Source organism: Lytechinus variegatus, chromosome 7 (assembly GCF_018143015.1).
Source record: "Lytechinus variegatus isolate NC3 chromosome 7, Lvar_3.0, whole genome shotgun sequence".
In the NCBI taxonomy this organism is placed as follows: Eukaryota; Metazoa; Echinodermata; class Echinoidea; order Temnopleuroida; family Toxopneustidae; genus Lytechinus; species Lytechinus variegatus.
Genome location: NC_054746.1, coordinates 30,535,692 through 30,562,352, shown reverse-complemented (window position 1 = coordinate 30,562,352; position 26,661 = coordinate 30,535,692). Strand labels below are relative to the sequence as shown.

The following is a 26,661-nucleotide window of genomic DNA, read 5'->3' as shown; positions in this document are numbered from 1 at the left end:
TTCCTCACTCTCTCTTTCTCTTTTGCATGCACTCCTCTTCTTTTCCTCCCAATCTTGCTACCTTTTTGTTGTTTTTTTAAGACATGCACTCATTTGCTTATTCAGGTAATTGTATTATAGATGTTTAGGATATCTTTTTTTTTTCATGTTATAACTTTCTCAACTCATGCCTTTACTTTCACCTCTTCTCTGTTTCTCTTGCTCTCTTCACCCCCACCTCTGCTTCCTTTACCCTTTACCTTTTCCGCCCCCTCTCTCCCTCTTTGACAGTCCAACCCTCCCATCTCTGCATCTTTGATCACTCTTGCATTGATAGATGTTCTAGAACTACCACGCTTCAGGTATCATTTTTCATTGATGTATGTGTCTGGGAGGAAGCTACTCTGGTGACATTCATGCAGCGCTTGTATCTTGTCTGACTCTTTATAGCACGAGCGTCTGTTTAACTGCAGAAACCCAATAGTTCAATGCACACATAATCTTAGAAACCCAACATCAAGGAATCTCTCCTTTCATTTTTTGGTGAAAGCTAAAAATGGCAAACAATTATGGCTTCTTTAGAGCTCTGACAGCTAAATCATTTCTTAATGTTAGTTTCCTATTCTTCAAGTCCAAGTCCACCGTATAATACTTATTAATTTAAAGTTAAGAAGTTTTGAACTCTAATAATGCTGAATTAGTGAGCTGCGTATGTATTGTTTGCATGCAAATCAATGAATCAGTGATGATATATCTACAGGTTTTGATTAGATTCAGTGATTTTACTTGAAATTATTTTTTATGAGTTAAACCTTCGCATCCTGATAAGTGATTTTATTTCAGTACAAACTGCACATGTGTTACTTGTTAGAACAGAAACCTTACAGGGTGACATGGGCTCCCTCTCATTTTAATTTTTGATCTTAGTTGAAAAAAAAATAATAGAGAGATAATTCTTCATACATTTCATTGGATTGGTTATGTGACTTCCTCATTGCAAAGATCTTTTAGAACTGAAAATGAAACCATGGAGCAATTATTTGATTTCCACTTTTCCATCCCCTCACTAATTGAGTAGAAAATGAATATTTGGCATTTCCAACCATTGCAACTCAAAAGTTGATCATGAGGACAGACGATGAATAATTCAATTATTTGCCACATCCCAAGCCAAATTTTCAACTAGAATGGAGGACAGCAGGAGGAAAGGAAAATTTGTTAGATATCAGAACACTGAAAATAGTAAAAAGGAAAAAAAGGTGTAACACCGTTGTGCTAGAATGATTGCTGATGAAATCGTTAGCTTGAACTCCTTATTGGAAAATGCCAGAATTAGAGTGACAGTATGGGTATGTACATGTGAGAGAATGAGACAGAGGGAGCAGACAACAAGACCCACAAGGCAGAAGACTCGCAGACAGATAGACAAAGGCACGCATACAATATGGACAGGTTATCACAAAGTCTGATATAAAATCTATAACAAAAATTAAGATGGAGATACAGAAAGTAAGAAATACGTGTAGAGAAATGATAAGTAGAACAGCATGTGATCTCATTCATCTAGATCTTCATAATTCAAAGCTGAAAGTTTGAAACGATGTTCTATCGGTCTCATGCAACTTCAAAACTGCTCCAAAACTGGGTATAGGCTTCATTAAGAAGACAAACCGCAGATATTTTTGTATCAAGCCAGCTTCATTTTAAGACGTGACATCACTATCACCTTTTAATAGCAAGCTCACTTCTTGTATTTACCCAATGTGGTTCAAACCTTGTGACATTTATTGTGAATATTGACAATTTGGACTCCCTTGTGGTTAGTATCTTTCAGAGGGGCTGGGGGTATCTGACAGGACATTTACACAATAAATGTCAAATGCAGAATTGAGGTATAAAGGGAAGGATGATAAGAATTCATGAAGGTATTATAGATAGTTAATGTTAATCTAGAGTGTTACTTTTTAGATCTATGCAATACTTTGAGAAGATATTTTGTAGATTCAGATCCACTCTATGTCAATTCTTTCTTATCAGAATTTTATTTTTTCTTAGACAGGTGGTCATGCATAGTTTTTTTTAAATTTTGTATATAATACTGTAGGCCTTGACTACATATCCATGATTTGAAATGATGATCGGAGACACAGTCTGTAGTTGTATCATACAGTGATTCTAAATAAGAAATTCTTGTACAAGAATTGGAGACTTGCATTATTAAAGGTCAAGTCCACCTCAGAAAAATATTGATTTGAATCAATAGAGAAAAATTCAACAAGCACAATGTTGAAAATTTCATCAAAATCGGATGTAAAATAAGAAAGTTATGACATTTCAATGTTTCGCTTATTTTTATCAAAAAAGTTATATGAACGAGCCAGTTACATCTACATGAGAGAGTCGATGATGTCACTCACTCACTATTTCTTTTGTTTTTTATTGTTTGAATTATACAATATTTCAATTTTTACGAATTTGACAATTAGGACCTCCTTGCCTGAAGCACAAAATGTTAAAATAATGGAATTCCACGTGTTCAGGGCCCGGTGGGGTCACTCAATATGACTTGGGGACTGCATGACCGCTTCCAAAATCGTGGGAAAAGGGGTCAATTTCAAGGAACATCCGCGGACAGAACACTCCTCGAAGTAGTGAAAATAGGGGTGCTCACCGTCCTCGATCTGATGGAAATAGGGGTCAGGAAAAAGGGGAGAATGATTACGGGAAGTAAAATCCGTCGCCGAGTCACCAGCCGCAGAGGGCGCGCGCATCATGCTCTGTATCTTTATATGGACAACTCTACATTTATTTTTACAAAGAATTCTACCAATGTTACTTTTCTTATTTTTCAAGAAAAATAAAGTTCTTTTGGATTATTGTATCAGTATGACTCGGCTCTTGGTCATCTTTAAGGACTGAGCACTCTGACGCCTGTGTTGCAATTTCTTTTGAGGAAAGGGTGTTAAATGCCCTGTCCTTGAAATACGGTAAAAAGGGGTAAATTTGCGAAATGGGCAAAAGTGTCCTTACAATCTTATAATTAGGGGTGTTTCACGGTACCATTTTACCGCAATTTTGTCCTTGTTTTGCGTGAAAATAGGGGGGTAAATTTCACAAAATGTCCTTGAAATTGACTGCAATAGGGGGTCACTTGCATTTGTGGTAACGGTCATACGTGTCCCCCTCTGCGGCTGAGTGACCCCACCGGGGTTCAGGGAGGAATGAAACCGCATTTCACATGACAGAGTTGCTAATTTTCCGGAATTCCGGATTTTTTCCTTTGCTGAAAAATATTCCGGAAAAAAAAATCGATTGTCAAAGTGAAATCCGTAAAAATTTCCCCTCCAAATCTTGTCACGGAGTTCGCTACGGAGAGCGCAATTTCAATTTTGGATGGCCAATTTGCGCAGACGGAAAATTATTAGCGTTGTGCGCAGCATGAAGTTTAGCTGTTATACTGTACTTGCACGGTACGCGCGAGCAATACATTGTAGCAGTTGCAAACGCCGCCCTATACCCTGCAGGGATACGGGTGTCAGCGCTATCCCAGTCGGGCGATCGCCCGGTAGAACCGCTCGAAGCACGGCCCGGTGTGGCTGCAATTGCCTGCTGCTGCGTGAGTGATTGGTTGTCTGCCGCGGGATTTCAGCTGAAAACCTATTTGCTACCATGAAATATGTGTTCTCTGGTGCGTATTCATCAATTCATATGTGTGAACTATCCATCATTTTGATAGAAATTGTGATTTATGGATTTTCAATAGTATAGGATTGTCTTGTTGATGAGTACAGTGAGTGAAAAAGGGCACCCCAGCTGCAACATACACCCGTCCCGAGTCGCACCCATTGGCCGCAGCATATTAACCCGCAGCAGGTTAACCCGTACCGTAATGAGTACGGGTTACATGATTTTTTTTTTGAGCACCTTTCTTGCCTATGATATGAAGTTTATTATGTCATTAATTATTTGTTATGTACTACTGTAGATTAATGATTTCAGCCCTCTAAAGAATAAGAAAACGTTCCAGCTTCAGGGGGCTTCGCCCTTGACCCCGCCAGGGGCCCTGGGCGGGCCCCTGGACCCCCGGCCTGGGTTTTCAGGATTTTTTTGAGCTATCAGTTAGCATCTCTGACATGACAATGACAAGAAAATCAAAATATTTCATAATTCAAACAATAAAAAACAAAAGAAATAGTGAGTGAGTGACATCATCGACACTCTCATTTGGATGTAACTGGCTCGTTCATACAACTATTTTGTTAAAAATAAGCAAAACTTTGAAATGTCATAACTTTTTTATTTTACATCCGATTTTGATGAAATTTTCAGTATTATGCTTGTTGAATTTTTCTCTTTTTATTCAAATTAAGTTTTTGTTGGGGTGGACTTGTCCTTTAAGAGCAATCATTGCACTCCTAGATATCAACTATTTCCAAAAGCTGTAAATATAGAACCTGTTGCCATGAGGATGAATTGGGATAAAAGGCTCTGACATCACTTGATAATTTCAGAAAATTAACTTCCCCCAATATAGGCACAGAATCAGCTGTTCTTGAATTTATTATGATGAAATTTCAGTTTATTTCTGTGTATTGCTCAAATTTGCATGAATAAACTTCCTTTCCTATTGTTATTTTCTGCTGTTTAGAATATCCTGCATGTATATGTTTATTGCATTAAATCTTGACTCAGGCTTGTTCACATTAGAGGGAAAACTTCAGTCTATAGATTATAGAATAACTTCACACTTTTGAAAACTTATACTGTTATATTTTCCTAGTCTGAATGGGGGGTTCTCATGCTTCTGGTTTTGACACAGCGTTTCTATTAGGGGGACCCCATTCAGGAAGCGCATCGTAAAGGGATCATGCCTTAGGAAATTGAGCGTTTCTTATTGGATTGTTAATCTCCCTGAACCATTTGAAGGCACAATCCCTGAAGTCCCCAATGAGTTGGTCAAGATCAGTCAAATGGGTTGGGCTCGAGCCAGGATGAGCTAAAAGAGAAACATGATATTAAAAGGAAAAAACGTCTTATATCACCTGACAGTGTTGGATCCCAAGACACATTCCCCAGGGGGCCATTGAATTTGATATTTACACAGAAACTCTTTGAATAATATATTTCATAATTTGACATTACATGTTGAAGGTGTTGAACATAATATAAGCTCATTATTTTATTTCTACAAGATTGATGATCAGAATCTCAATGAAGATACAGTATAACTAACAATTCTCAAATACTTCAACATTGGTCATAATAATGAAAGCTGAGAGATACTGAGCAGTGTAAAAAGAGAAAAGAATATTTTTTTATTTATGTACCCATAATTTTAGTAGCATTTATGTCTGTTTGAAACTAATCATGAAGTAAACTAAGGAAGTATGTGCTCTTAGCAGGAGACCATCATCTGAAAAGGCCTCTCTGAGGGACTTTAGATTTTATATATTACTATTAATGACATTGGTGTATTGCATGCAACTTTGCTTTAAACCTGAAGTAGAGAGAGAAGAAAAAAGATGATAGTGGACAGAGCAAAGGTGACTTTAAGATACATGTTCATTCTGCTACAAAATAGGGGAAGTTCACAAGATTAGGATTCATCCGCATGAAATCATTGGCAAGGGGTGTACATCTATTTTGTAGTTTTCTGATGGAGGAAATTAATGCGAGGAAACATAATGTTTATATTGACAAAAACATTTTTAATCATCAATATAGGATTTCCCTCTTCAATAAATATGACTTTCAATGATTGATGGTCATTCTCTCTTGGTTGTCATTAAAAAAGAGATGGTTTTATGTGAAGATGAAAATGATTTGATAAATGTTCTATATGAAGATAAGAAGTCTAAAACTTTCAGTAATTTGATAGAAATAGTGAGGTGTTTGTTTTTCTGAATGTAGCACTCTGTATTAAAATTGATAAGTTGATAGTAAAGTTCATGTGTTTTTAAAGTACTAAATGTGAAAATGTTGTATGTGATTGGTGAATAAAGATAGGAAATTTGAACTTTTGCCCAAAATGGCAGGGTAAAAATTTTTAACATGAAATACTTACAAGTCATCAAATATTGGACATAAAAATCATTAAGGACATAAATCATTAGAATAATTAAAAGAATATATCATGTCTGTATTTCAAATTTTATTGAAAAAGTTTGTAGACTATATTGTAAAATAACCTCTTTAAAATATAGGCTCAACATACCTTCTGTCACTGAACTGCAAAAGATTTTTTATTTTTTGCAATACATACATATATAGTTTGGTAGCATTTTAATGCTATTTACTTTTCTTTGATTTTCATAGAGTTGTTTGTTTTGCCCATTATAAAATTTGTAAAATCTTTGAGAAGTTCGCAATGCTGTCGTGGCTGTCATCCATATTAGATGTTCATCTCCATTTGAGAAGTAATCATAAATGATGAGTGCATTTAAGGTCACATTTTTTATTGTTGTTCATTTCATTGACCTTTTATCGATGTTCACCTTGCAGCTCCCATGTGTTTTGAATAATATTCATAACCTGCTAAGGTCTGAGAGCCCGATTCATATTACATATTTCAGTTCTAGGTACATGGGATCAATTATAGATAACTTTGATTTCAGCCTCTTGCCATACCCCCAGGAAAGCCTTGCTGTCAGAATTGATACTTGATGGCATTTATTTTCACCCTTCTACCCCCTCCTTGCTTCGTTTTCTTTCCCCTTCCATTCCCCCTCCCTTCCCCCATCTATGTTCCATTCTTTTCCAAGTTTTTTTTTCCAAGTATCAAAAGCCAGTGATGAGTTCAAAGTGATATATAGGTTAGATTGTGGTATTACACTGGAATAACAGGTAAGTTATGCTCTGTTTAGACAACGTAAAAAATTGAAAACATAACTACACAACAAATATTTGCGATAAAAAAACAACAATATACGTAAGGCAATCAACTGACAACTGAATTTGCTGTTGATCTCAACAATTTTGGATTTATATCAAATATCAGAATGAATGTCTTGAGTCTGAACAGACTTTTACAAACTTTTTAGATTAACCTTTTTTATCTGCAATCTTGTATCTCAGTCCCAGATACTTTCAGTTGTCTCCCTCTGTTTCTGAATAACAACAGTGGTTTCTCTTGTTAGCTGCTTACGTCATCTTAGGGGGGTTTATAGCTGCAGGTGGTGGCAAGAACATACTGGTTGGATTTAAAATTTTGCATTGGCAAGATTTTACAAATCGGGGTAAGAGATGGAGGGTGCTTGTTGACTGAGGGGATATTCCAAGAAGTTGTTATCAATTGCAATATTATTTTATGTCTATAAATGAGCGATTTCTCTTTCAATTATTGATTGCTAACTTGCTTTTTGCAACAAAAGTATGAAATGATTTGCCGTTGTTAATATTTGCCGGTCTATTGTGATTTATAATTGAAATTTGCTGTTATTCAAATCTACACGCAGGTCCATGGTCAAATACATGCAATTTAAGTTTATTTTTAGAATGAATCCTAATATATAATTCTTTTCTTTGTAAATTTGCAAAGGGACTTTTTTTCTCAATTTAATAATTCAATTTCAAATGATTTTATTCTTGAAAAATCAAATACATCGTCTAGTTGTACTGTCATAATGACTTTCGAATAAGAAAAGGGGGTAACAAAATAAACGCTTGAAGAATAAGAACCACCTATTCTTTCATTGAGGTTTTATTTTCCTTTTGAAATGAAATAAAAAAATCAAATATCTAGTCCTATTTACATTGCACCTTCACATCAAAGTTCTGTCCATGAATAGCTATTTTCCAGTGACACAATGTCTATTGAGCCACATATCCCCTACTTCAGGCACATTAGTGACTTTGCAAAAACAGACACAAACATCAACAAGCAAGAGTAACTTTGGATCCCTACTCCACCCTTACGAAACCACCAGCTCCTATAGATAGCAACCCAATGAGTCCCTTATCACCTCGTTTAGCTACTCAGCTTTCATAACTCGGCTTCTGCCAACTCTCTTGGCATCCCTTCTTCCTTTATATTCCACCTCTGAGGCATTGTGGGAAATTGTCTAAAGCACCACCCGTTAGGTAATGTGAATTGGAGGCTTCCGCTTCTGGTTATAGACGTTGCGTCGAGGGCAGTGACACGTGTGATTGAATTTATGTGAGCCTTTCCTGTTCTTGGTTTCCAGTGCTTGATATGATTTGGGTGGTCCAAGGTGGGCTCTACCCACTGCCCATCTCTCTATTTTTCATAACTTTGCTTTTATTCAGTGCTTCTAAGGGCATTGTGAAGAAATAAGTGAATTCCTTCTTTATAAAAAATCATTTACCATTAGGTTTGCTTTTAATCATGACTAAATATATGGTTACAAAGATCACTTGTTAATACAGTCGGCAGTTTTTTTTTGTTTCCCTTGTATATATAGTTTCTTATCAAAACATTTTATATGGAAGCCTGTCATTAATTATTCCGGTTTTCAATGTTCTTAAGATAGTGATTAATTAATATGCTCAGTCTCCTGTAAAGCTTGTCTTGTCACTATTGATCTCTTGGGTAATACAATAACTTTGATTTTAGATAACTTATGTAATATAATAACTTATGAATAAACTCAATTTAGTTTCAGAGCTTCAGGCCAAGGAGATAACATTTTGTGTACATAAAATCTTACTCTCTTACCTCATATCAATTTTAACTAGCATCATATTCATTTCAGGAAAATAATAAGATGCAATATTGTAGTGAGAGATATTTTGTCATATACTCATGATTTGCCTTTGCATTTCTCATTTCCTCAGCTGCGTATCCTCAAGGTTCAATAAATCCCTTTCCCTAAAAATAACATTCTCATTGAAATCCTCTCATCATTTGAAAAGCGTTTAGAATTTGTCATTTCCATTCTTGTCTTTATCTCCTGTGCTTCAGGTGACGGGATTGGCATTCTCTGAAGATGGAAGCTTCTTTGTCGCCGTGGGCAACCGATGCGTCAAGTTCTACTACCTCATGGGCAAGAGTAGGGTAAGTTTACTTTAGGAAGTCAAAGGTTCTAAAAGATAGCATTCTCTGTTTATTAACCCACTGCCTATCTGATGGTGCCTGTTCTAAGCCTGTCAGAATGAGAGAATTTAGTAGTCGTCTGGTTAACAAGTGGAAGATAAGAAATGTATCAACACACAATGAAAGATCCAAACACTCGAATGAGAGAAGTCAGACAGATGTCATGAGGTTAGACTTTGTCAAGTTGCGTTAATATTGAATGTAGCGTCTTTGATGAATGTTGACAAGTTTTTTTTTGAAAGTCAACCCCTTTTGTAAAGTTCATTAAAGTAATGTCAGCATGAAAGTGTTCGAAATGCGCAAGCTATTTCTCATTAGTTGGCATTTTTATGATATTCACATTTGAATTTTTAATTCAAATATGTGTTCATGATAACATTCATGTATTCATTCATTCTATCCCAGACAAGACAGATTCAAGCATTACCAGGAAGATCAGGTATCCTTGGTGAGCAGAGGAACAACTTCTTTGTCAGTGTAGCCTGCGGGAAAGGAGAGAACCAAGACAAAGTTTATGCCATCACACGGTCAGGGTTCCTCTGTGAACTCAATAGCAAGAGACTTCTTGATAAGTGGGTCGAATTGAGAGTGAGTAACAGTTCATTCTTTAAGAATAGTTTGAATTTTCAATGTTCTAAATTATTTCAATGTTGTAAAATCAAGAAGAATAATGTTTTGAAGAAATTCTATGCATTGACTTAAAATATAATCTATGATATTTCAAACTTAATGCAGTAGAAGAACATTGAAGATTCAGAATTTGTCACTGCAAGAACTCAATCATCCAAGTAGATTGATTTTTAATATTGTTTTAGTTTTTACATTAAAAATGTTGTTGAACTTGTTATAATTAATGAGTGAAAATGTCAAATTAGGAAGTAAGATCTTTAGTTTTTATGAAAAACTTGAAGATTAATTACATTTTATTTTTCAGAACACAATATATTCTTTTTCAATGCATTATCGATAGCAAGTATTTTTAATGCCTCTAGGTGATCTCCATTCACTACCATCTCTTGATCATATTTCATCTCCGTTATCCAGACAACCGGTGCTCATTCCATAACCGCTGATGAGGAATTTATCTTTGTTGCTTGTGATGGTGGAATCATTCGTCTGTTCAATGCCTCTACCCTACACTTCATTGCTACACTTCCTAAACCTCACTATCTTGGTGTTAATGTTAGTGCTGGGATTGATGCTAGGTAAATGACAGGGATGAATAAGAAATATATTGGCACTTGGGACATGAGTCATAGTATTTGAAATGTCTTGCCGTACCCCATTACACTTTCTGTGATAATGGGTAATAAACATATCTCATAGATCATTGTGATGGACAGCTTGTTAAGATGTATTATTAACCGTATCAGACATCTGAGCAGGGGAACTTTGAAACATTGTTTCCCGCTTAAGACTGGGATCAAATGGCCGGTCAATAACATTCCAATTGTTTATCCACGGGCCCAATTTATTGCCCGCTCAGGAGAGTCGATGAGAAAATGCATGCAAATGTAGAGGGCAATAAAAGGAGCGCTAACATCAGGGTATTCTACGTGCTTTTGTACGCGTCTTTTAACCGCGCAGTGCTATACGTCATAATGGTAATCAAGTTGAGACAAAGCTGGATACTGCGTCCCTAGGCCAGGAACGCGTCATTTCAATTACGTCACAATGGTAAAGTTCAGGGGCCTAGTCTGCTCAACATGAGAAACGAGATTCTCATTCTAAAAATTTGAAATATCTAAATTTTAACAAGTTTTGCTCTGGATGTCTGATTTGGTTAATAATAGCAATATTGACTGGCCTGGGGGCGAAAGGATATCGCCCTCACTAAATTGATATCACCCTCGTCTACGACTCAGGCGATATAAATCTAGTTTGGGCGATATATGTCGTATCGCCCCAAGGCCAGTCAATATTGCTTTAATATATCAATGAAAGTGATATTGATTCCTTTATAATATGCATTGGAAGTTAGAGGGCCTTCTTTGATAAAGCTCTATACAATCCCATGTGAATTGATCATTTACCAAATTTGCACAGTAGTCCAATAGTTGACAGCCAATATTAAAGGCTTGCTGGGTCAATTTTAATGATGTTAACACATTTTTCAGATCCAGATTATATTATATTTACTGGATGCAAGCCAGAAATGTGTTTTAAAAGCATTCAAATGCATCATTTGTTTTCATCGTGTGAGAAGTTAAAATTTAATTTCTTATTTTCTTACAGTCACATGTCAAGTCATCGAGACAATGCCCAGTACCCAGATGCTATAGCTCTCATGTTTGATAGTGAAAATAAAAAGGTAAAATTGTTATTAGTCTGTATCTTAATGCTATGTTTGTTCTTTCTAGTTTAGTCAAGTTTTTGTGCTGTGTGCTAGTTTTAAGCTACAGAGTCTCTGAATAATCGATTTGAATATCTGTCAGAAATATCTAAGAACTTACTGAAAAATTTAACATATTGATTTATACTTTATATTGTTTGGTATCTTTGTACATTTAAAAAAAATTAAGTCAATAATTCAGCATACAGAAATTTTCAAATATTTTGTTCTTCACATATTCTGCTTTATAGTCACAGAATATTGTTCACAACTTTGATATTGTTTTCATGTGCAACAATGCCAGTATACAAAAGTGGGAATTGTTGTGGTTGTAGACTCATAAAAGTTAGTAAAAATAAAAGCACTGCAAAACTTTGAGCTACACTATATGGCTATCTTCCTATGAATTTATCTTGAATCTTTTCCTTGCACAGCTTACATGTGTGTACAACGACCACAGCCTCTACATCTGGGACATCCACGATGTGAAGAAGATCGGCAAACAGTATTCCTTCCTCTACCACTCGGCTTGCATCTTTGGGGTGGAGACGTACCCGGAGCTGAGTGATGGGAGCAGAGCAGCCCTCCCTGCCGGCTCCTTCTTCACCTGCTCCTCGGATGGGACCATCAGGATCTGGAACATGGATCCCACCATGAACACCACTGTCCTCAAAAGAAATATATACAGCCATGTGAGTTGGGAACAAAGGTCAAGGGTCGCGATTATGTGGTTAAATTACTTCAATGATTAGATTTATCTACCTGTTATGCTAGATTTCCCAAACCTGACCATCTACTGACTACTCCCTCATGTCACCTTGTGTCTCAGTTTTGTGGTCAATTTTGTTTAAAGTGAAAATCTGGATAGAGAGTTCAAACTTTGGTCCATGTTTGTACCTATGAATATTTGCATATTACATTTAATTGATGAATCATTGAATGAATGTTGTGCATTGCTCTGGAAAGTTGAAGAATATCAAAAATTCTCAATTGAAATATATTTTTCATAGAGGTGATTGATCAGTTGTCTTGCGAAGCGGTTGATCTATTGAATTCTCGGCGATGACGAACATCTTCATAATTATATTTTTCATGTTTAAATTAATATGCGAAAATTGAAGCCAATGACAGTTTTACATCTACTCCCTGATGCTTTCTTACCTTACCGAGTTGATCCACTCAAAGGTTTGACTTCATTTCACCACAATGTAGCATTATCTATTTTGATTATAGGAATTATTGAAGGTGCTCTACGTTGGTGAGGATTCCTTAGAGAATCTACAAGACAGGGACATCCACACCTCAGCACAAGGGGATAAAACAGACATGGAGAAGGGCAAGACTGGGATCAGATGTATGAGGGTCAGCCCTGATGGACAGATGCTTGCTTCAGGTGACAGGTAAATGGTCATAGGGGTGACTCTAGAAATTTATTATCAATGGATAGCAAATTTGCAATTGACAGATGAATTTTTATTACTGCAGATCAAGACGTACTTCAGTTTGAAAGAGATAGATCAACTACTGATATTGACTTTGAACTTGAAGTGAATTCTAAGGACAGTGTTTATGTAGAGCAAGTTGGTCCTATCATACTATGTCTATGTTTTAGTATGGTTCGGCTATTGGGGTACTGTTTCATTAAGCCGTTTATAGAGTTACACATGACTGTGTGATTGAATGGGACAAGTGTTCAATCAGATTTTGTATCACTTTGATTCCCTTCAGCTTAAGTTGAATAAGATCTTTGTAGATTACAACTATATGTTGTCTGAATGCAACTTTATTGTATGTATTACAGAAAATAAATTCCAAATCAATTTTTAAAAAGCAGGCATCAGAACATTTTTCGGTCATCTTTACGTTTGGAGGTAAAACATTTTATTCATCTTTTGAAGCAGATTTAGACATTGAAAAAGGGCATTTTAGTTGTTTGAATTAACCCGAACTATGATATGTATATAAAAAAACTTTACAACTATCAACAGGGGATATGTCTGATTATCATATCCCCTTTTTATTTGCTCACTCTTTATCTCGCTATCATGTTTTTCTTACATCATCAGATCTGGTAATGTAAGAGTCCATGACCTGCAGTTTTGGGATCAGCTTCATGAGATAGAAGCGCATGATTCTGAGGTTCTCTGTTTGGAATACACACAACCAAACACTGGTAAGAAACACCTCCTTTTCATATGATTATAATGAGAATAATCATTGTAAGAATTGTCATAATAATGATGGCGGTGATGATGATGATCATGATGATGGTGGTGGTGATGGTGTTGGTGATGGTGATGATGATGATGATGATGACGATGATGACGACGATGATGACGATGATGATGGTGGTGGTGGTGGTGGTGATGATGATGATGATGATGATGATAGTGATAGTGGATTCTTACTAGTGTAATTGTATTTTCATACCCTAATACGAATTGTTCAATGTATTGTATTTTATGTTGCTTCCACAGGTTATAATCTTCTAGCCTCAGCAAGTAGAGACAGACTGATCCATGTATTTGACATGGACAAGAATTGTTCCTTGGTGCAAACATTAGATGACCATTCTTCTTCTATTACATCAGTCAAGTTTAATCGTATGTGAAATAAGTTGTGAATATTAGTATATTTAGACAAGCCATGCACTTCCATTGTATTGAAAATATTCTGGTTAGAAACCAATCTAGTTTGCCTAAGACCTCAGAAAATAATTTGCTATAAGTTTGCTGAACTATCAATTGTAATTAATATGGGTGTTTCTTAAAACCAAATTAGGCATTATGGATTTTCTTAATAAATTACTATATTCAAAAGAGTGAGAAAAATTGTCTCCATATGTCTTTATTTCATAAAATGGACACAAGAGGAGGCAACTGGATGAATATAAATGTAGGTAATTGCTCTAAGGTCAAATGTCATTTGGGGTCTATTTTATCAAATCCAGTTTTTGATGAAAATAATGGAAATATTTTTTTAATAATGGATTACAATGTGTAATTGTCAGTGGTTGGCAGCTCTGGGTTTGATGATATAATTAATTTCAGAACAATGTAGATTTTGCTACAAAACTAGTGATTACCTTTGAGCTAAACCTTCTTTGTGAATATACAGGGCGCGACAAACCCGCTTGCCCGGGGCAAGTGAAAATGACGTGCGGGCAAGCATCTCTCAAAGTCAATTGCCCGATCGGGCAAGTGGATGTTGCGTCTTTTTTTTCTGTACCGTACCTCGTTTTTCCATAAATCATCCAAAATCCACACTCAAAATCATGAATCAGCCTTAAAAAATAGCAAGTAGCGCAGTTTCAAATTCCGAAATTGCGTTATTTTTTCTGTACCACGTATTTCCATACATGGTACCAGGTATGAAAAAAATCAACGCAATGGCCGGGAAACAGTTGAATGTAGTATAGGGGTCCATTATGACTACCACCATGTGCAATTTCTAATGCACATTTTCCCCCTTCCGATATCACAATTCTGTGATAAAATAATTAGAATTACACAGGAAATAAATCACAGAGTCTAGTAACCTCGCATTGGTGAGTTGTCATGTCATTCGGCTTTGCTTTTCAAAACAGCCTATTTAACATCCAAAATAACTTGCTGTATTTGTTAATTATAACTTAAAATTCATTTGTTTCCCTTTTGGAGGGGATGAGGTAAATATCAGACAATAAATCATCAAAGCTCCATCTATTTTACAAGGCCGGCGGGAGGCTCACACACGTGCGCATACTAGCTAGCCAGTCTGAGCTCTGTCTCTCTGCCAGAGCTCTGGGGGACAATTTGCTCAGTAAAGGCCTCAATGATGGTGATTTTCTGTTTCAGACAGAGTTTACATTTCGGGTATATTATTCAAAACTTCCATTAAAGTTTGATGATTTCTTCATTGTCATGTATATTTAAGTTATTAATGAATACATTCTCACCAAATTTAGACTCCCCCATAGAGAAATGCAATTTTCGTAGAAGTCTGCGTTTTCAAAGAACTTCAAGAAAAGTTAGGGTATGTGGGCCTTTATTACATGGCCGAGTATAGGTTATTGTACTGGAATAGGCGAAGTAGAAATTAGATATTGAATTCATTTGTATCAAAGTTCAACTCACAGTCACACCCACACAAACACACGCACACACACACACACACACCCAAGATTCTAAGCATAGTGAAAAAAATTACTTAAAAATCATACAATATTAAACAATGTTACTAATAATTCATTAATAAGTGAACAGGTATTCCTCAAAATAGAAAAAAAAGTAGCATGTGAAAACATGTAGATAAAATTATTGACCGAGTGGAACATAAAATGATGAAGAAAAGACTTGATGGTTTCCAAATAATTTTTTTTTTTTAATCAAGGAAATATGGAAAATAAATGACCATTTCATGGATTTAAAGATGCAAAATGTGAAATTTTAGCCACTCCACTTTTGATAATAAAATATTTTTTTCTGAGTCAATAAAGAGCTGAACATTTTTCACTGGCTTTCTTTATAGTTTCCAACTACGGTAAATGAAAGCAATTCCAAGGAAATATGTTACGCAGGTAGCCATTTCATGGATTTAAAGATGCAAAATATGAAATTTTAGCAACTTTTATTGAAGGGTTTTTTTAAAACCTTAAATAGCCATAAAATATTGATTTTTTTTCTCCAAAATAAACGTAAAGACTCAGGCCTACGTTGCTGAAATATCCTTTTCAATGTGTGTTCTTTTATACTGGACAAGATTCTCAATTGTTATTTCGTATACCTTAATAAAAATAAGAGTAGTGCCGTCATAATGAAAAAATTATTTAAAAAATTGGGCAAGCAGTTTTTTTTATCGGGCAAGCAAATTTTTTCATCACTTGCCTAACAGGGCAAGTGACGAAAAATTTTTTTGTAGAGGCCTGAATATAGATTGTGCTATGGCTTCTAAAAATCAATATTCCTCCTATCTAGGACATGGAGAGCAGCTACAGATGATCAGTTGTGGAGCAGACAAGGCCCTCATGTTTAGGATAGCAGTGTATAATCCTGATCTTCAGTTTGTCCGCAACCACCATGTAGTCAACAAGACAACGCTCTATGATCTAGCCATTGACACAACACAGAAGTACATCACCACAGCATGCCAAGACAGGAATCTCAGGTAGGGTATCTGCAAAAGATGGGGGAAAGGGAAAATGTGAATATGTAGGGATTATGTATTTGAAATCAATGTGGAAGGATTATCATATTTCATTTGATGCAACAGTTCATCAGCTTGGTTAGAACCAAACAAGAAACAAACAAGGTTTGAAGATGTCCTTCCTCCTTTTTATGTTGTGTCATGCATTGAAAGGAGACTGCAGATTCATATTCTATATAAGACCTAGAAGCAATTGCTGTACTGCTTGTTTAAGTAATGTTCCATATTGAAAGAAATGAAAAGATGATACATTTAGAAGCTCTCAGTTCTTGACAGAGGCACACAGCCTATACATGAATCTAATCACTACCTACTTAAGAAAATTTTTATTTGTTCTCGGGAAAATTTTTTTAATGAAATTTGATGGATTTTGGTCATTTGGTAAACCACAGGTATGATTTATTTTTGGTTAATACAGAATATACAATATAGTGAGTGGTAAACTGAAGAGAACGTACAAGGGAGCTCAGAGCGATGAGGGAACCTTGATAAGGGTGGAGCTGGACCCGTCTGGGATCTATGCTGCAACAAGCTGTTCAGACAAGAGTCTGAGCATCTATGACTTCTACTCTGGGGAGTGTGTGGCAACCATGATGGGCCATTCAGGTAAGAATACCTTGTGTATCGAGCTTGTAGATTGTGAAGGATGCTGTTTATGGGTTAATTTGGAAGACCTTGGCAAGGGTAGAGATGGACCCGTCTGGGATCTATGCCGCAACCAGCTGTTCAGACAATAGTCTTAGCATTTATGACTTCTACTCTGGGGAGTGCGTGGCAACCATGATGGGCCATTCAGGTAAGAATACCTTGTGTATCGAGCTTGTAGATTGTGAAGGATGCTGTTTATGGGTTAATTTGGAAGACCTTGGCAAGGGTAGAGATGGACCCGTCTGGGATCTATGCCGCAACCAGCTGTTCAGACAAGAGTCTCAGCATCTATGACTTTTACTCTGGGGAGTGTGTGGCCACCATGATGTGCCATTCAAGAATGCATTCATCACAAGTTTGTTTTTATTGCCTATGGGACAGTACATAGTCCTTGATCTCAGTAGAGCTGTTCTAAGAAGTGTTTCAGCATCTATTACTTCCAATGACAGTACCAGCAATGATGGTTCATGTAAGTGAAATATGTTAGATTTAGCTAGGGATGATGTTAGCTACATCAGTTAGACTTGCAAATAGTTTTGTAGCCTCATGCTTATTCTGTATGATTCTTTTAAATTTGTTTCAACTGTCTTTATAGGTACCAAAAAGGCTTATTTTAAAAGATGGTGTTGTTTCCTCAGTAATCCATTTAGGATAGAAATACACAGCCATAGGCTTTCTTTAAAGAGAATGATATGATTTAAATCTCCTCAAGGAAGTGTACTCTAACACGATTGGACAGCCTGGTCAGACCGTTCCGTGCCTCGCAATTGTGTTCTATAAATAGGACAAGAGTTTTCCCAGTTTAAAGATCATCTCTATGATCTATCGAAAGTAATAATTGATACTGATTGGTTTGGACATATCTTGGGCAGATAATCAATCCTTGGCTTTGTGTAAATATCTCCTTGCTTCATTTCCTGGCACATATTGAGGAAACATGACCCGATAAGAGAGGAAATTAGATGGAGATCCTGTTTGTAGGACATTGACAATACATGCAGAGCCTCTACAATATTCCTATTTTCTTTGCCATTGCTGGAACAGTTCCATCTGTGTGATATCTAACAACTTTGCATCCACAGCAACTATCTTTTTATACAAACTATTCAATGCTAGCAAAGATTCCATATGTTGTGTTATCTAAATATGTTGCATCTGTGGGATGATAAATTCCTTTTCCTACAATCTTTTTCATTGGTAAGAAAGGCTTCACTCGTCATTGTATCTGTTTTGCATCTATTGGACAACTACATGTTCCTGTATCTTTACCATTGCTGGTACGGATTCCACTCATTGTTTAATAAGCTCTACTTTGGATCTATTGGCTAGCAACTAAATTTTCCTACAGTTTTTGTCATTGCCAGGAAAGATAATACTCATTGACTCATCCAAATACTTTGCATAGGACAGCAACTGCCTTTTCCCGCAATGTTTGCAATTGCTTGGAAAGATTTCAGTCACTGTGTTACTGTTAGGATGACAACTTCCTTTTGGTACAGTCTTTGTCATTGCTAGGAAAGGTTTCGATCTGAGTTTTATCTGAGTGTTATCGAGCTACATAGCATCTGTAGGATGACAATGACCTACACAAATAAGCAAACCTTCACATTTCACCTGTCATTGATGAGATTAGAAAATGACACGATCATTCCTTTGTATAAAGCACCGACCGTCAATATATCTACAAACATCTGCACCTCATTTTGTTCTTCGTCTGTAACAATATAATGTTCTGTGAATAAAACAGTTGTTTTTCACTTTGCATTTGAATGCAGAGACTCAGGCTATATCTCTTATGAACCCTTGGAGTTACTAAGCTTTTTGTCTTTGCTTTGATATGTTTTCAGTCTGGTTACTCCATAAGTTGTATGACTTGTACCATATCTATATTATATTTCACAGAGTTGGTAACAGGAATTAAGTTTACCAGTGATTGTAAGCAGCTGATATCGGTGGCTGGTGATGGGTAAGTAAATCTTCTCCATTCCGCTTCTTACCGCTGGATAAAGTTAAATCAATCTTTAGAACCACTTATGATGTGTACTCTCTAAGATTTTCCACATTTATTTTTGTGTGGAAAAATAAGATAAGGGAATGGTAAGCAACCTCTCTTCTCTCTTTGTAGTTTATAAGCATTTTCTCTTTTTAGGTATAATTGAAAAAAAAAATTTGCTTGAATATATTTACATATTTTTGTTACTTATCATATTTTTACATGGCAATCGCTTCTTTTTTTTACCCCCCCTTGATCTTATTTTTTCCAACATATTTCTTTTATCCAATTCAACCTGTTTTTAAGTTAAGTTATAGAGAGAGTTGCAGATGATTATTTTCAACTTCAATTCCTATTGAACAGTGACAAAGTTGTAATTGATTTTACCAGGTGCGATTACAGTTTCTTTTCATTTCGCCGTACAACAAAATCTATTTTACTCCTTCTTTTCCCAGTTGTATCTTTATTTGGAAGCTGCCGTGGGAGCTCACTCATAATATGAAGGAGAGATTGAAAGAGATGGGAGAGAAAGTTATTGAACCACCGCCAGAATACAACATGCTCAGGTAAAGCCATCTTTCGAATGCTCACTATCTAAAAAAATCTTTTGTCCGATAAAAGAGTGGTAATTTAGGTTTATGTTTCAATATAGATATTAAATGATTCTCTGATATGTCTAAACAGAAATATGATGAAGTATATCAAATCATCATCAATGTCATCATTATCATCGCATTTAGATAAAGGTCTAACTGACAGCGTCATAAGTTTAAAATCTTACTTTATAATTTGCAAGACCATTCCTATATTAAAGGTTAGCACTCCTACACTTTGTGTTTGCTGACAATAATGCTCAAACACCGGTGTTTGTTAAGCACTTTCAGCTCAATATTTTTTATACAAGGCTTGGCAAGAGATTAAAGTTCAATTTGGCAATTGGCATAGTTATTTGCATAATGTTGCTCGACCATGTTGGAGACAAAGCTCCAACCCATCTCACCAGCCTATACCAATTTGTAGAGCCTCGTAATATTTCATGATCAGATTGTACGTTATTCCAAGTAACGATAAAAAATGACTAAGCCGACTTAGGTACTACCGCACCTCATTATTGAATAGTCTCGTACAATTGTCTGCCTGTTATCATCATTGAGAATTATTACATGTAAGAACCATCTGAAAACTGTTGTATTCTACTCCAATTTCATTTGATCTTTGTAAAGTGATGTTGACACCGAAATGAGCAAAGGCACATAATCATTGCCTACATGGTGGTGTATGAATTCACATTCAATGTCTGCTGTTCTGATGTTCTTACAGAAGAGGGACTTACGTTGTTCCTCCTGAGCTTCCCCCTGAGCCTAAGGCCCGAGTGATAAGTGCTTGGCAGACCAAACCAGCTGTAGCAGCTGAATTCCAGCCAGCCATGCAGTCCAGGCCAGATACAGAGGACGAGACTGATGATAGAGAACCGGATGAAGGTAGCATGATGTTTTACCATTCTGTAGTTTTTAGGGAAAGATATTTGAGAGAAAGTACTGTTTTACAATAAGCTAAGATTTATTTTTACTTGCTAAAATTCATTCATTTCCAAAATAACACATGCACATATCATTTTGACAATTTCTCCTGGTGTGTGTTTCATAAAGCTGTTCGTAAAATTACGCACCACTTTACGACTGGAACATGTTCTTATGTCCTAAATGAATCATTTGTATCATTTAGCACAAGAAGGGGTCACCAGTCATGCCTAAAGTCATTCGTATCTTAAGAACAGTTTTATGAAACACCCACCTGTCCTGTTTTGGTATAATCTGACCAGAGCTGCCAAGTAGTACAGATTTTCCGTATTTAGTACTGAAAAAATGAGAAGAATACTGATGGTTTCATGCAAAGTACTGATTTCTCAAGTTTCATTTTTATGTGTTGTCCTATGGTATTTCTTTGAAAATACTGATTTCCTCGCCAAAATACTGATTTTCAGCTTAAAAAATACTGAAATGTTCTTGTTCAGGTTGGCAGCTCTGTCTGAAACAAGACACATGTAAAACAGCAATGGTATCTCCCATCTGTTTTTGCTATAACATGATTAATTCTTTCTTAATCTTCCAGATTCCACTACTGAAGAGTGTAACTTTGAGACTGGTCTCCTACCACTTTGGGCCCAGAAGCAAGTCAAAGCCGTAAGAAAACCTTTTCAGAATATTTTATCTCTACCCCCACCCCCATTTTGTTCAGAGTTTTGTGTAATCAGTTTGCAGTAGTCAGTTTCAGACAATATTCAAGATTCGTTGTCATAAAAAACAAATCATGCAATTTGTTTGTATTATAAATTTCATGATATGTAGTTGCCTGAATGCATGGATACATGTGCTTACAAAACATAATTTTATACTGTTAACAAAAATATGTAACATACTGAAGCATATGGGTCGGGTAAACATATTATTGTATACCTTCCCATCCTCTCCTCATCCCTCTGTATTTATGTGATGATTATAGATGTACAACGTCTTTAATGAAATATTTTATATTTAATGCAATTTTTTGTCTTAATTTTGGTATTCATAGACTACATATATGCAAATTGATTATGGAATGTACATTATCAAGACTCATAGACCCTCATAATGACTTATCTTAAAAAGCTTGTTCATTTGAATTCAGTCCGTACACTGTATGTCTTTGCTGTATTTGGGGGGGGGGCATTTTGTATATGCAGGATAACCTAGACTTAATTTTTGTCAAGATTCATTTATTGTATCTTTTCTGTTTGTACTTTTCTGTTTGTTCTTTTTTTCCTGCGTATGGAATTACCTTTATTAATCTTCCTCCCACTAGGGTGAAGACATACCAGATGTACCAAGCCCTACCAAGTACAGCAGCCCTACCCATCCCAGAGGGAGGTGGGCCCAGAACATCAACAGCGGTGGTATAAAGGTCAAGTCACAGATGGAAGAGCTGAACCAAAGCATTGAGCTTAGACTGGAAGACTGCTTGGGTAAAGAAAAACCCTATTCAGTCCTCTATTATTTCGATTTTAGAAGAAAGAATATGAATTTTACCAATTGTGCCCTTATCTTGGAATGATTTTCCTATATTTTTTAAAGATTATTTCACTATTCATCCCTATAAGAAAGGCTGATTTTATTTTCCGCCTATTCTTTAAAGCAATATCATCAGAAAATTTTGAAGTTTGTAAATTTGTAATGTTTATCACACATAAAATTGAGTTCATATGTGTTTAAGTATCATGGGAATACATTCCTGGTGGAAATCTTCCTCACTTGTAATAACAAAGTAACAAGTCCATAGGACTATTTCAGTTTGTGGAGAAAAACATTTTAATTTCTCCAATGCCATCTTGATGCTTTTCAATGGGGATACGATTAGCAAAATCACATTACCGGTATTCATTTTTTAAGAGTTTTAAATCATATATATCAACATCTTATTTTGTTTGAAAAATTACTTGTCGGGTGCCCAAGAACATATCTGTTCCCTCTGTCCCTGCCAAATACTGTACAAGATTGATGGCAACATTTATTAGTATCTTAGTTCTTACTATTATCATGTCATTCTATATTTGAACATTTTTTTTTGTTTGTTCATTCTTCTTGTTCTAAGATCGACGGCGATATACAGTGGAGCCCGATGTCCTTTTAGAGCAAGTAAGACCTTTTGCCAATCGTTCTCAAGTAAGTGATTCTCTTTCAGATTTTAGTCCACGTTGAGGGGCCCAGCCCGCCATCTGATATAACGCAGCATGCCGCACCTCGCCGCTTCATGATTCACAAAGTCGTCATGGAAATAACTCATCTAAAAAAAAAAAATCTAAAGCATGGGAGTCTGTTCACATGGTTTACCATGTCTAACAAAGAAAGTATGGTAGTGTATAACATCATCGTAAGTAATGAAATAACAGACAGTGAATTGTTTTATTGGATTTGTATTCGTATGGTTTTATTTTAGTTGATTAGATTCCTGTTTAGATTGATATGAATTTAGTTTGTTTATTCTAAACAATACTAATTTTTATTCAGGAATTATGTCAAACACAAATCAGATAATTTTATTCTTGTGTTATCAGGGGGGGTGTTTCACAAAGAATTAAGTATGATTTAAGTCGCACTTAAATGTTGACGCATACATGATATGCAACGCGTAATCTTATTGATCAATACGCAGTAGTGCGCGTCATCTTGGCATGATCTAACCAATGATGTCATGCCTTTTATACTGCTCCTAACTAGACATCTAAGTGCGACTCTAAGTCATACTTAAATCTTTGTGAAACACCCCCCTGGTCTCCTCTTCTTGATATTACATGAGTTATATGATTTTGTATCATATTCAACAGAATTCATTGGTAATAACTTATATTTGGTTTATTCACCTGATTACAAAAACACGTTTTGCAGGTTCATAGTTATTCCTTTCTAGAAAATATTGTTTAAGATTTTAATAGACTATTTTTTATTTAAATTCATTATCTAATAAACATCAGAAGCAGTCCAATTTTATCACAATGATATCTTTGTTCAGAATAGAAAGGAATGAATACATTATCAGAACCACAAGTACATTAATAACTTGTACCTCCTTAGTTTTGAGAGTCAGTAAATGCGCTCAAATATTTTGTACCCCTTTCCTACATTATGTACTAAGTTTTGCGCTTACAAATTTTACCATGTGCTTGTTACATAGTTGTGCATTATTATTATGATTTATGAATACCAATTTAAAATCCTTTTGGGAGGGGGGTGGGGAGGGTGTTGACCAATCCTAGGTTAGATTTAACTTGTTTCTGACATGTGAAATGCTACAATTACTCCTGATTTTTTCCCCTTGAAGGCAAAATCAAAACGTGAGCTAGAAGTCTGCATAGAGGTATCAACATTGTCCTATTTTAATGCCATTCCTGCTTGCATTTTTCTCATTGTTTAAACTGTCTTTTGTAATGTTCCACATCCCATGTTCCTTCCTTTCCTCCTTACCTCCTGATGTCCCACCAAAAGAGACGGTTAATGCAGCAATGGCAAAAGTTAAAAGTGGGTAAAACGTGTCCCTTAATTTCAAAGTACGACAAGATTGCAGTTCAACCGGAATCAGTCCTTTGCCATTTTGTATTTGATACAAAATAACTTTTCAATTCACATTTTGATGCACAATTCAATTCACTTTTTACCTAAAACTATCCCTTTTGTGGTGTCCTACCCAATGTTTGTACACGTCCTGTCTTTTTCTCAAGTCAGAATAATGAAATATGAAAACATTCAGCATTTTCACTGCTACAGAGCTGTTTTTGTAAAGAATAAATTGTTTCCAATTTTCTCAGTGGTGTCACTAGTATTAAGCCAATTATTCAAACTCATTGTTCATTTTTCTCTCACTTATTCTCTGCATTTGAATGTTGTTTGTAATGAGATAATGTCAGTCCTTCAATTTCTGATTGATATCAGTCCCCCATTTTCTGCTTGCTTGTACTTCTTATAAACATCTTTCTCTGTTGCATTGTTGTGGTAATAATATCCTTTCTTTTGAATTAAAAAGAATATATTGCTGAAAAAGCTACTTCGACAAAAAATGGCAAGTATTGATGTGCCTAATCTTTGTCTGGGGATTCTTTGGGATAACCTGGCTCACTTCTCAAAAGTTATAGATCTCAATATCACTATAGTTTAATATATTAGAGATATATTCAAATAACTGAAATATAATAAAATAAGCCATATCAATTTATTAAAAATGCATGATAAATGTTATGACAATCAGGTTTCAGTCAAAAATTTGATTCCTGCACTACTCATACATGTATATATGACCTTTATACTATAGTGTATATTGTTGTGTTTAGAGCATATATTATGAATTATTGTATCAGAATCTCATTCAGAGAAAGTTTCATATCAGAAGAATTTAAGACCCTTATCTTTAGACATTCCTAACTCTTCAAACAGTCTCGTTTCAGTTCAAACAGGATTCATAATCTTGTTCTTTTTATTGAAAGTTTAATTTTTACAAAATCATGGCTTAAAAATCATTAAATCCATTACACTTGTAACCATATTATATATTCCACCAATTATTGTACATCATCAATTACACAATTAATTGCACATTACCTTTGATTGATGTCAATCGTCATTAGTTTTAAGTTCTATATAATCATTTAATTGATAGACTATTGATTGATGTCACCATTGTCATTTAAAAATAATGACAAACTGGGGAGGGGGCTGGAAATAAAACCATAGTTCAGCAATATTACTTCAATTGTATACGTATTGACATGTCCCTCATGTAAACCAACTTCATTTTCCACACCTTCAATTCACCATTCATCAGCCCATGCCATTCTCTTTATGCTATTGAACTTATAATGAAATCATTCAATCGAAAAAGTACATGTGTGAGGTTTGTCCGGATGATGTTAAGAAAAAAAAAAAACTCACATTATTGAAGCAATTTTTTTTAGTGTCATTTAATTATTTACTAACTTTTGCGTGCACCACTAATAAGTGTGATTAATATCTATCAACTTGACAACCATCACTTACAAAGAAAGAAATAATTTTGTATATTTCTTAGGACATTGAATGTGATTGTATTTTCTCATAGCAATGTACTAAAGAATGAAGTATAAGGCACATTACCAAATGTCTGTGCCATGTGTTTTAGCATGAATCCGCTTTAAAGACCCTAAGCGGCTTTTACAGCGAATTTCCCCTGGATTCCCCAATCTTCTGTCTTTGATGATGTGTGAAGATTAGCAACAAAATTTTTAAAAAACACTGCTAGGATTCCTTTGGGAAAGACATGGCTCTGACTTTTGTTAAGGTGCCTTCAACTATGTTTATCTTTCACCATTATCGAAATTATGTATGTTCATTAAATATATTTGCATGACTTCATTCAAACTGTATTATATATCTATTCATATTTTTGTGTATGTTACTACATTGAACATTACATGTACTAAATTATCGTAGTTGAAATTTGCTTATGGCTAGTTGTCTGATTGAGAATTTCTGGAAAATGCTAGTTCAGTTTACCTTTTATCAGAAGTATAACATGAACAAGAAATATTGCAAGGATAGAGACAGAGTAATTCATTTACTAGATCTAGCTTCTCGTATATAATCTTCCTTTCTTTGTAGTGATGTGGTGTAAGTTATTTCTTGGAAAATCCGAATTCAGGAATGTGAATTAAAAATGTTATGTAGCTAAATATTTAAATTCTTCGGAATGTGTATTTCATACACAAACCAACTTGTCAGGTTTGTAGCTGATCCATCATCAATGAAATAAAAAATTTAAACATTTCATTTTAGGGAGATTAATGATAAGGATGTTTTGAGAAATGATAACAGTATTTTTAATTGAACTGAATTGAATATTTATATGTGAGTTGAAGATATATATCCTCAATTGAGATATAATTATCTGATTTTAATTAATTTGATTTATTTT

General features: G+C 35.3%; 1 protein-coding gene across 5 annotated transcripts in view; it reads left to right on the top strand.

Annotated features, from left to right (window-relative positions):
- LOC121418977 (mitogen-activated protein kinase-binding protein 1-like) overlaps window positions 1-26,661 on the top strand; it is an 85,978-nt gene that overhangs the window by 37,982 nt on the left and 21,335 nt on the right. For 2 of the 5 annotated variants that reach the window (XM_041613225.1, XM_041613220.1), the window contains exons 7-23: window positions 8,900-8,992; window positions 9,437-9,619; window positions 10,076-10,236; window positions 11,267-11,342; window positions 11,798-12,055; window positions 12,597-12,763; window positions 13,430-13,536; window positions 13,841-13,966; window positions 16,319-16,508; window positions 16,966-17,153; window positions 19,098-19,161; window positions 19,644-19,754; window positions 20,509-20,669; window positions 21,301-21,371; window positions 22,030-22,189; window positions 22,816-22,859; window positions 24,742-24,777. In XM_041613225.1, coding sequence (XP_041469159.1) covers window positions 8,900-8,992; window positions 9,437-9,619; window positions 10,076-10,236; window positions 11,267-11,342; window positions 11,798-12,055; window positions 12,597-12,763; window positions 13,430-13,536; window positions 13,841-13,966; window positions 16,319-16,508; window positions 16,966-17,153; window positions 19,098-19,161; window positions 19,644-19,754; window positions 20,509-20,669; window positions 21,301-21,371; window positions 22,030-22,189; window positions 22,816-22,859; window positions 24,742-24,777 — 2,196 coding nt within the window. Of the gene's footprint in view, window positions 1-8,899; window positions 8,993-9,436; window positions 9,620-10,075; window positions 10,237-11,266; window positions 11,343-11,797; window positions 12,056-12,596; window positions 12,764-13,429; window positions 13,537-13,840; window positions 13,967-16,318; window positions 16,509-16,965; window positions 17,154-19,097; window positions 19,162-19,643; window positions 19,755-20,508; window positions 20,670-21,300; window positions 21,372-22,029; window positions 22,190-22,815; window positions 22,887-24,206; window positions 24,240-24,741; window positions 24,778-26,661 lie in introns of all 5 variants that reach the window. The other 3 variants (XM_041613222.1, XM_041613224.1, XM_041613223.1) reach the window with 3 other exon arrangements.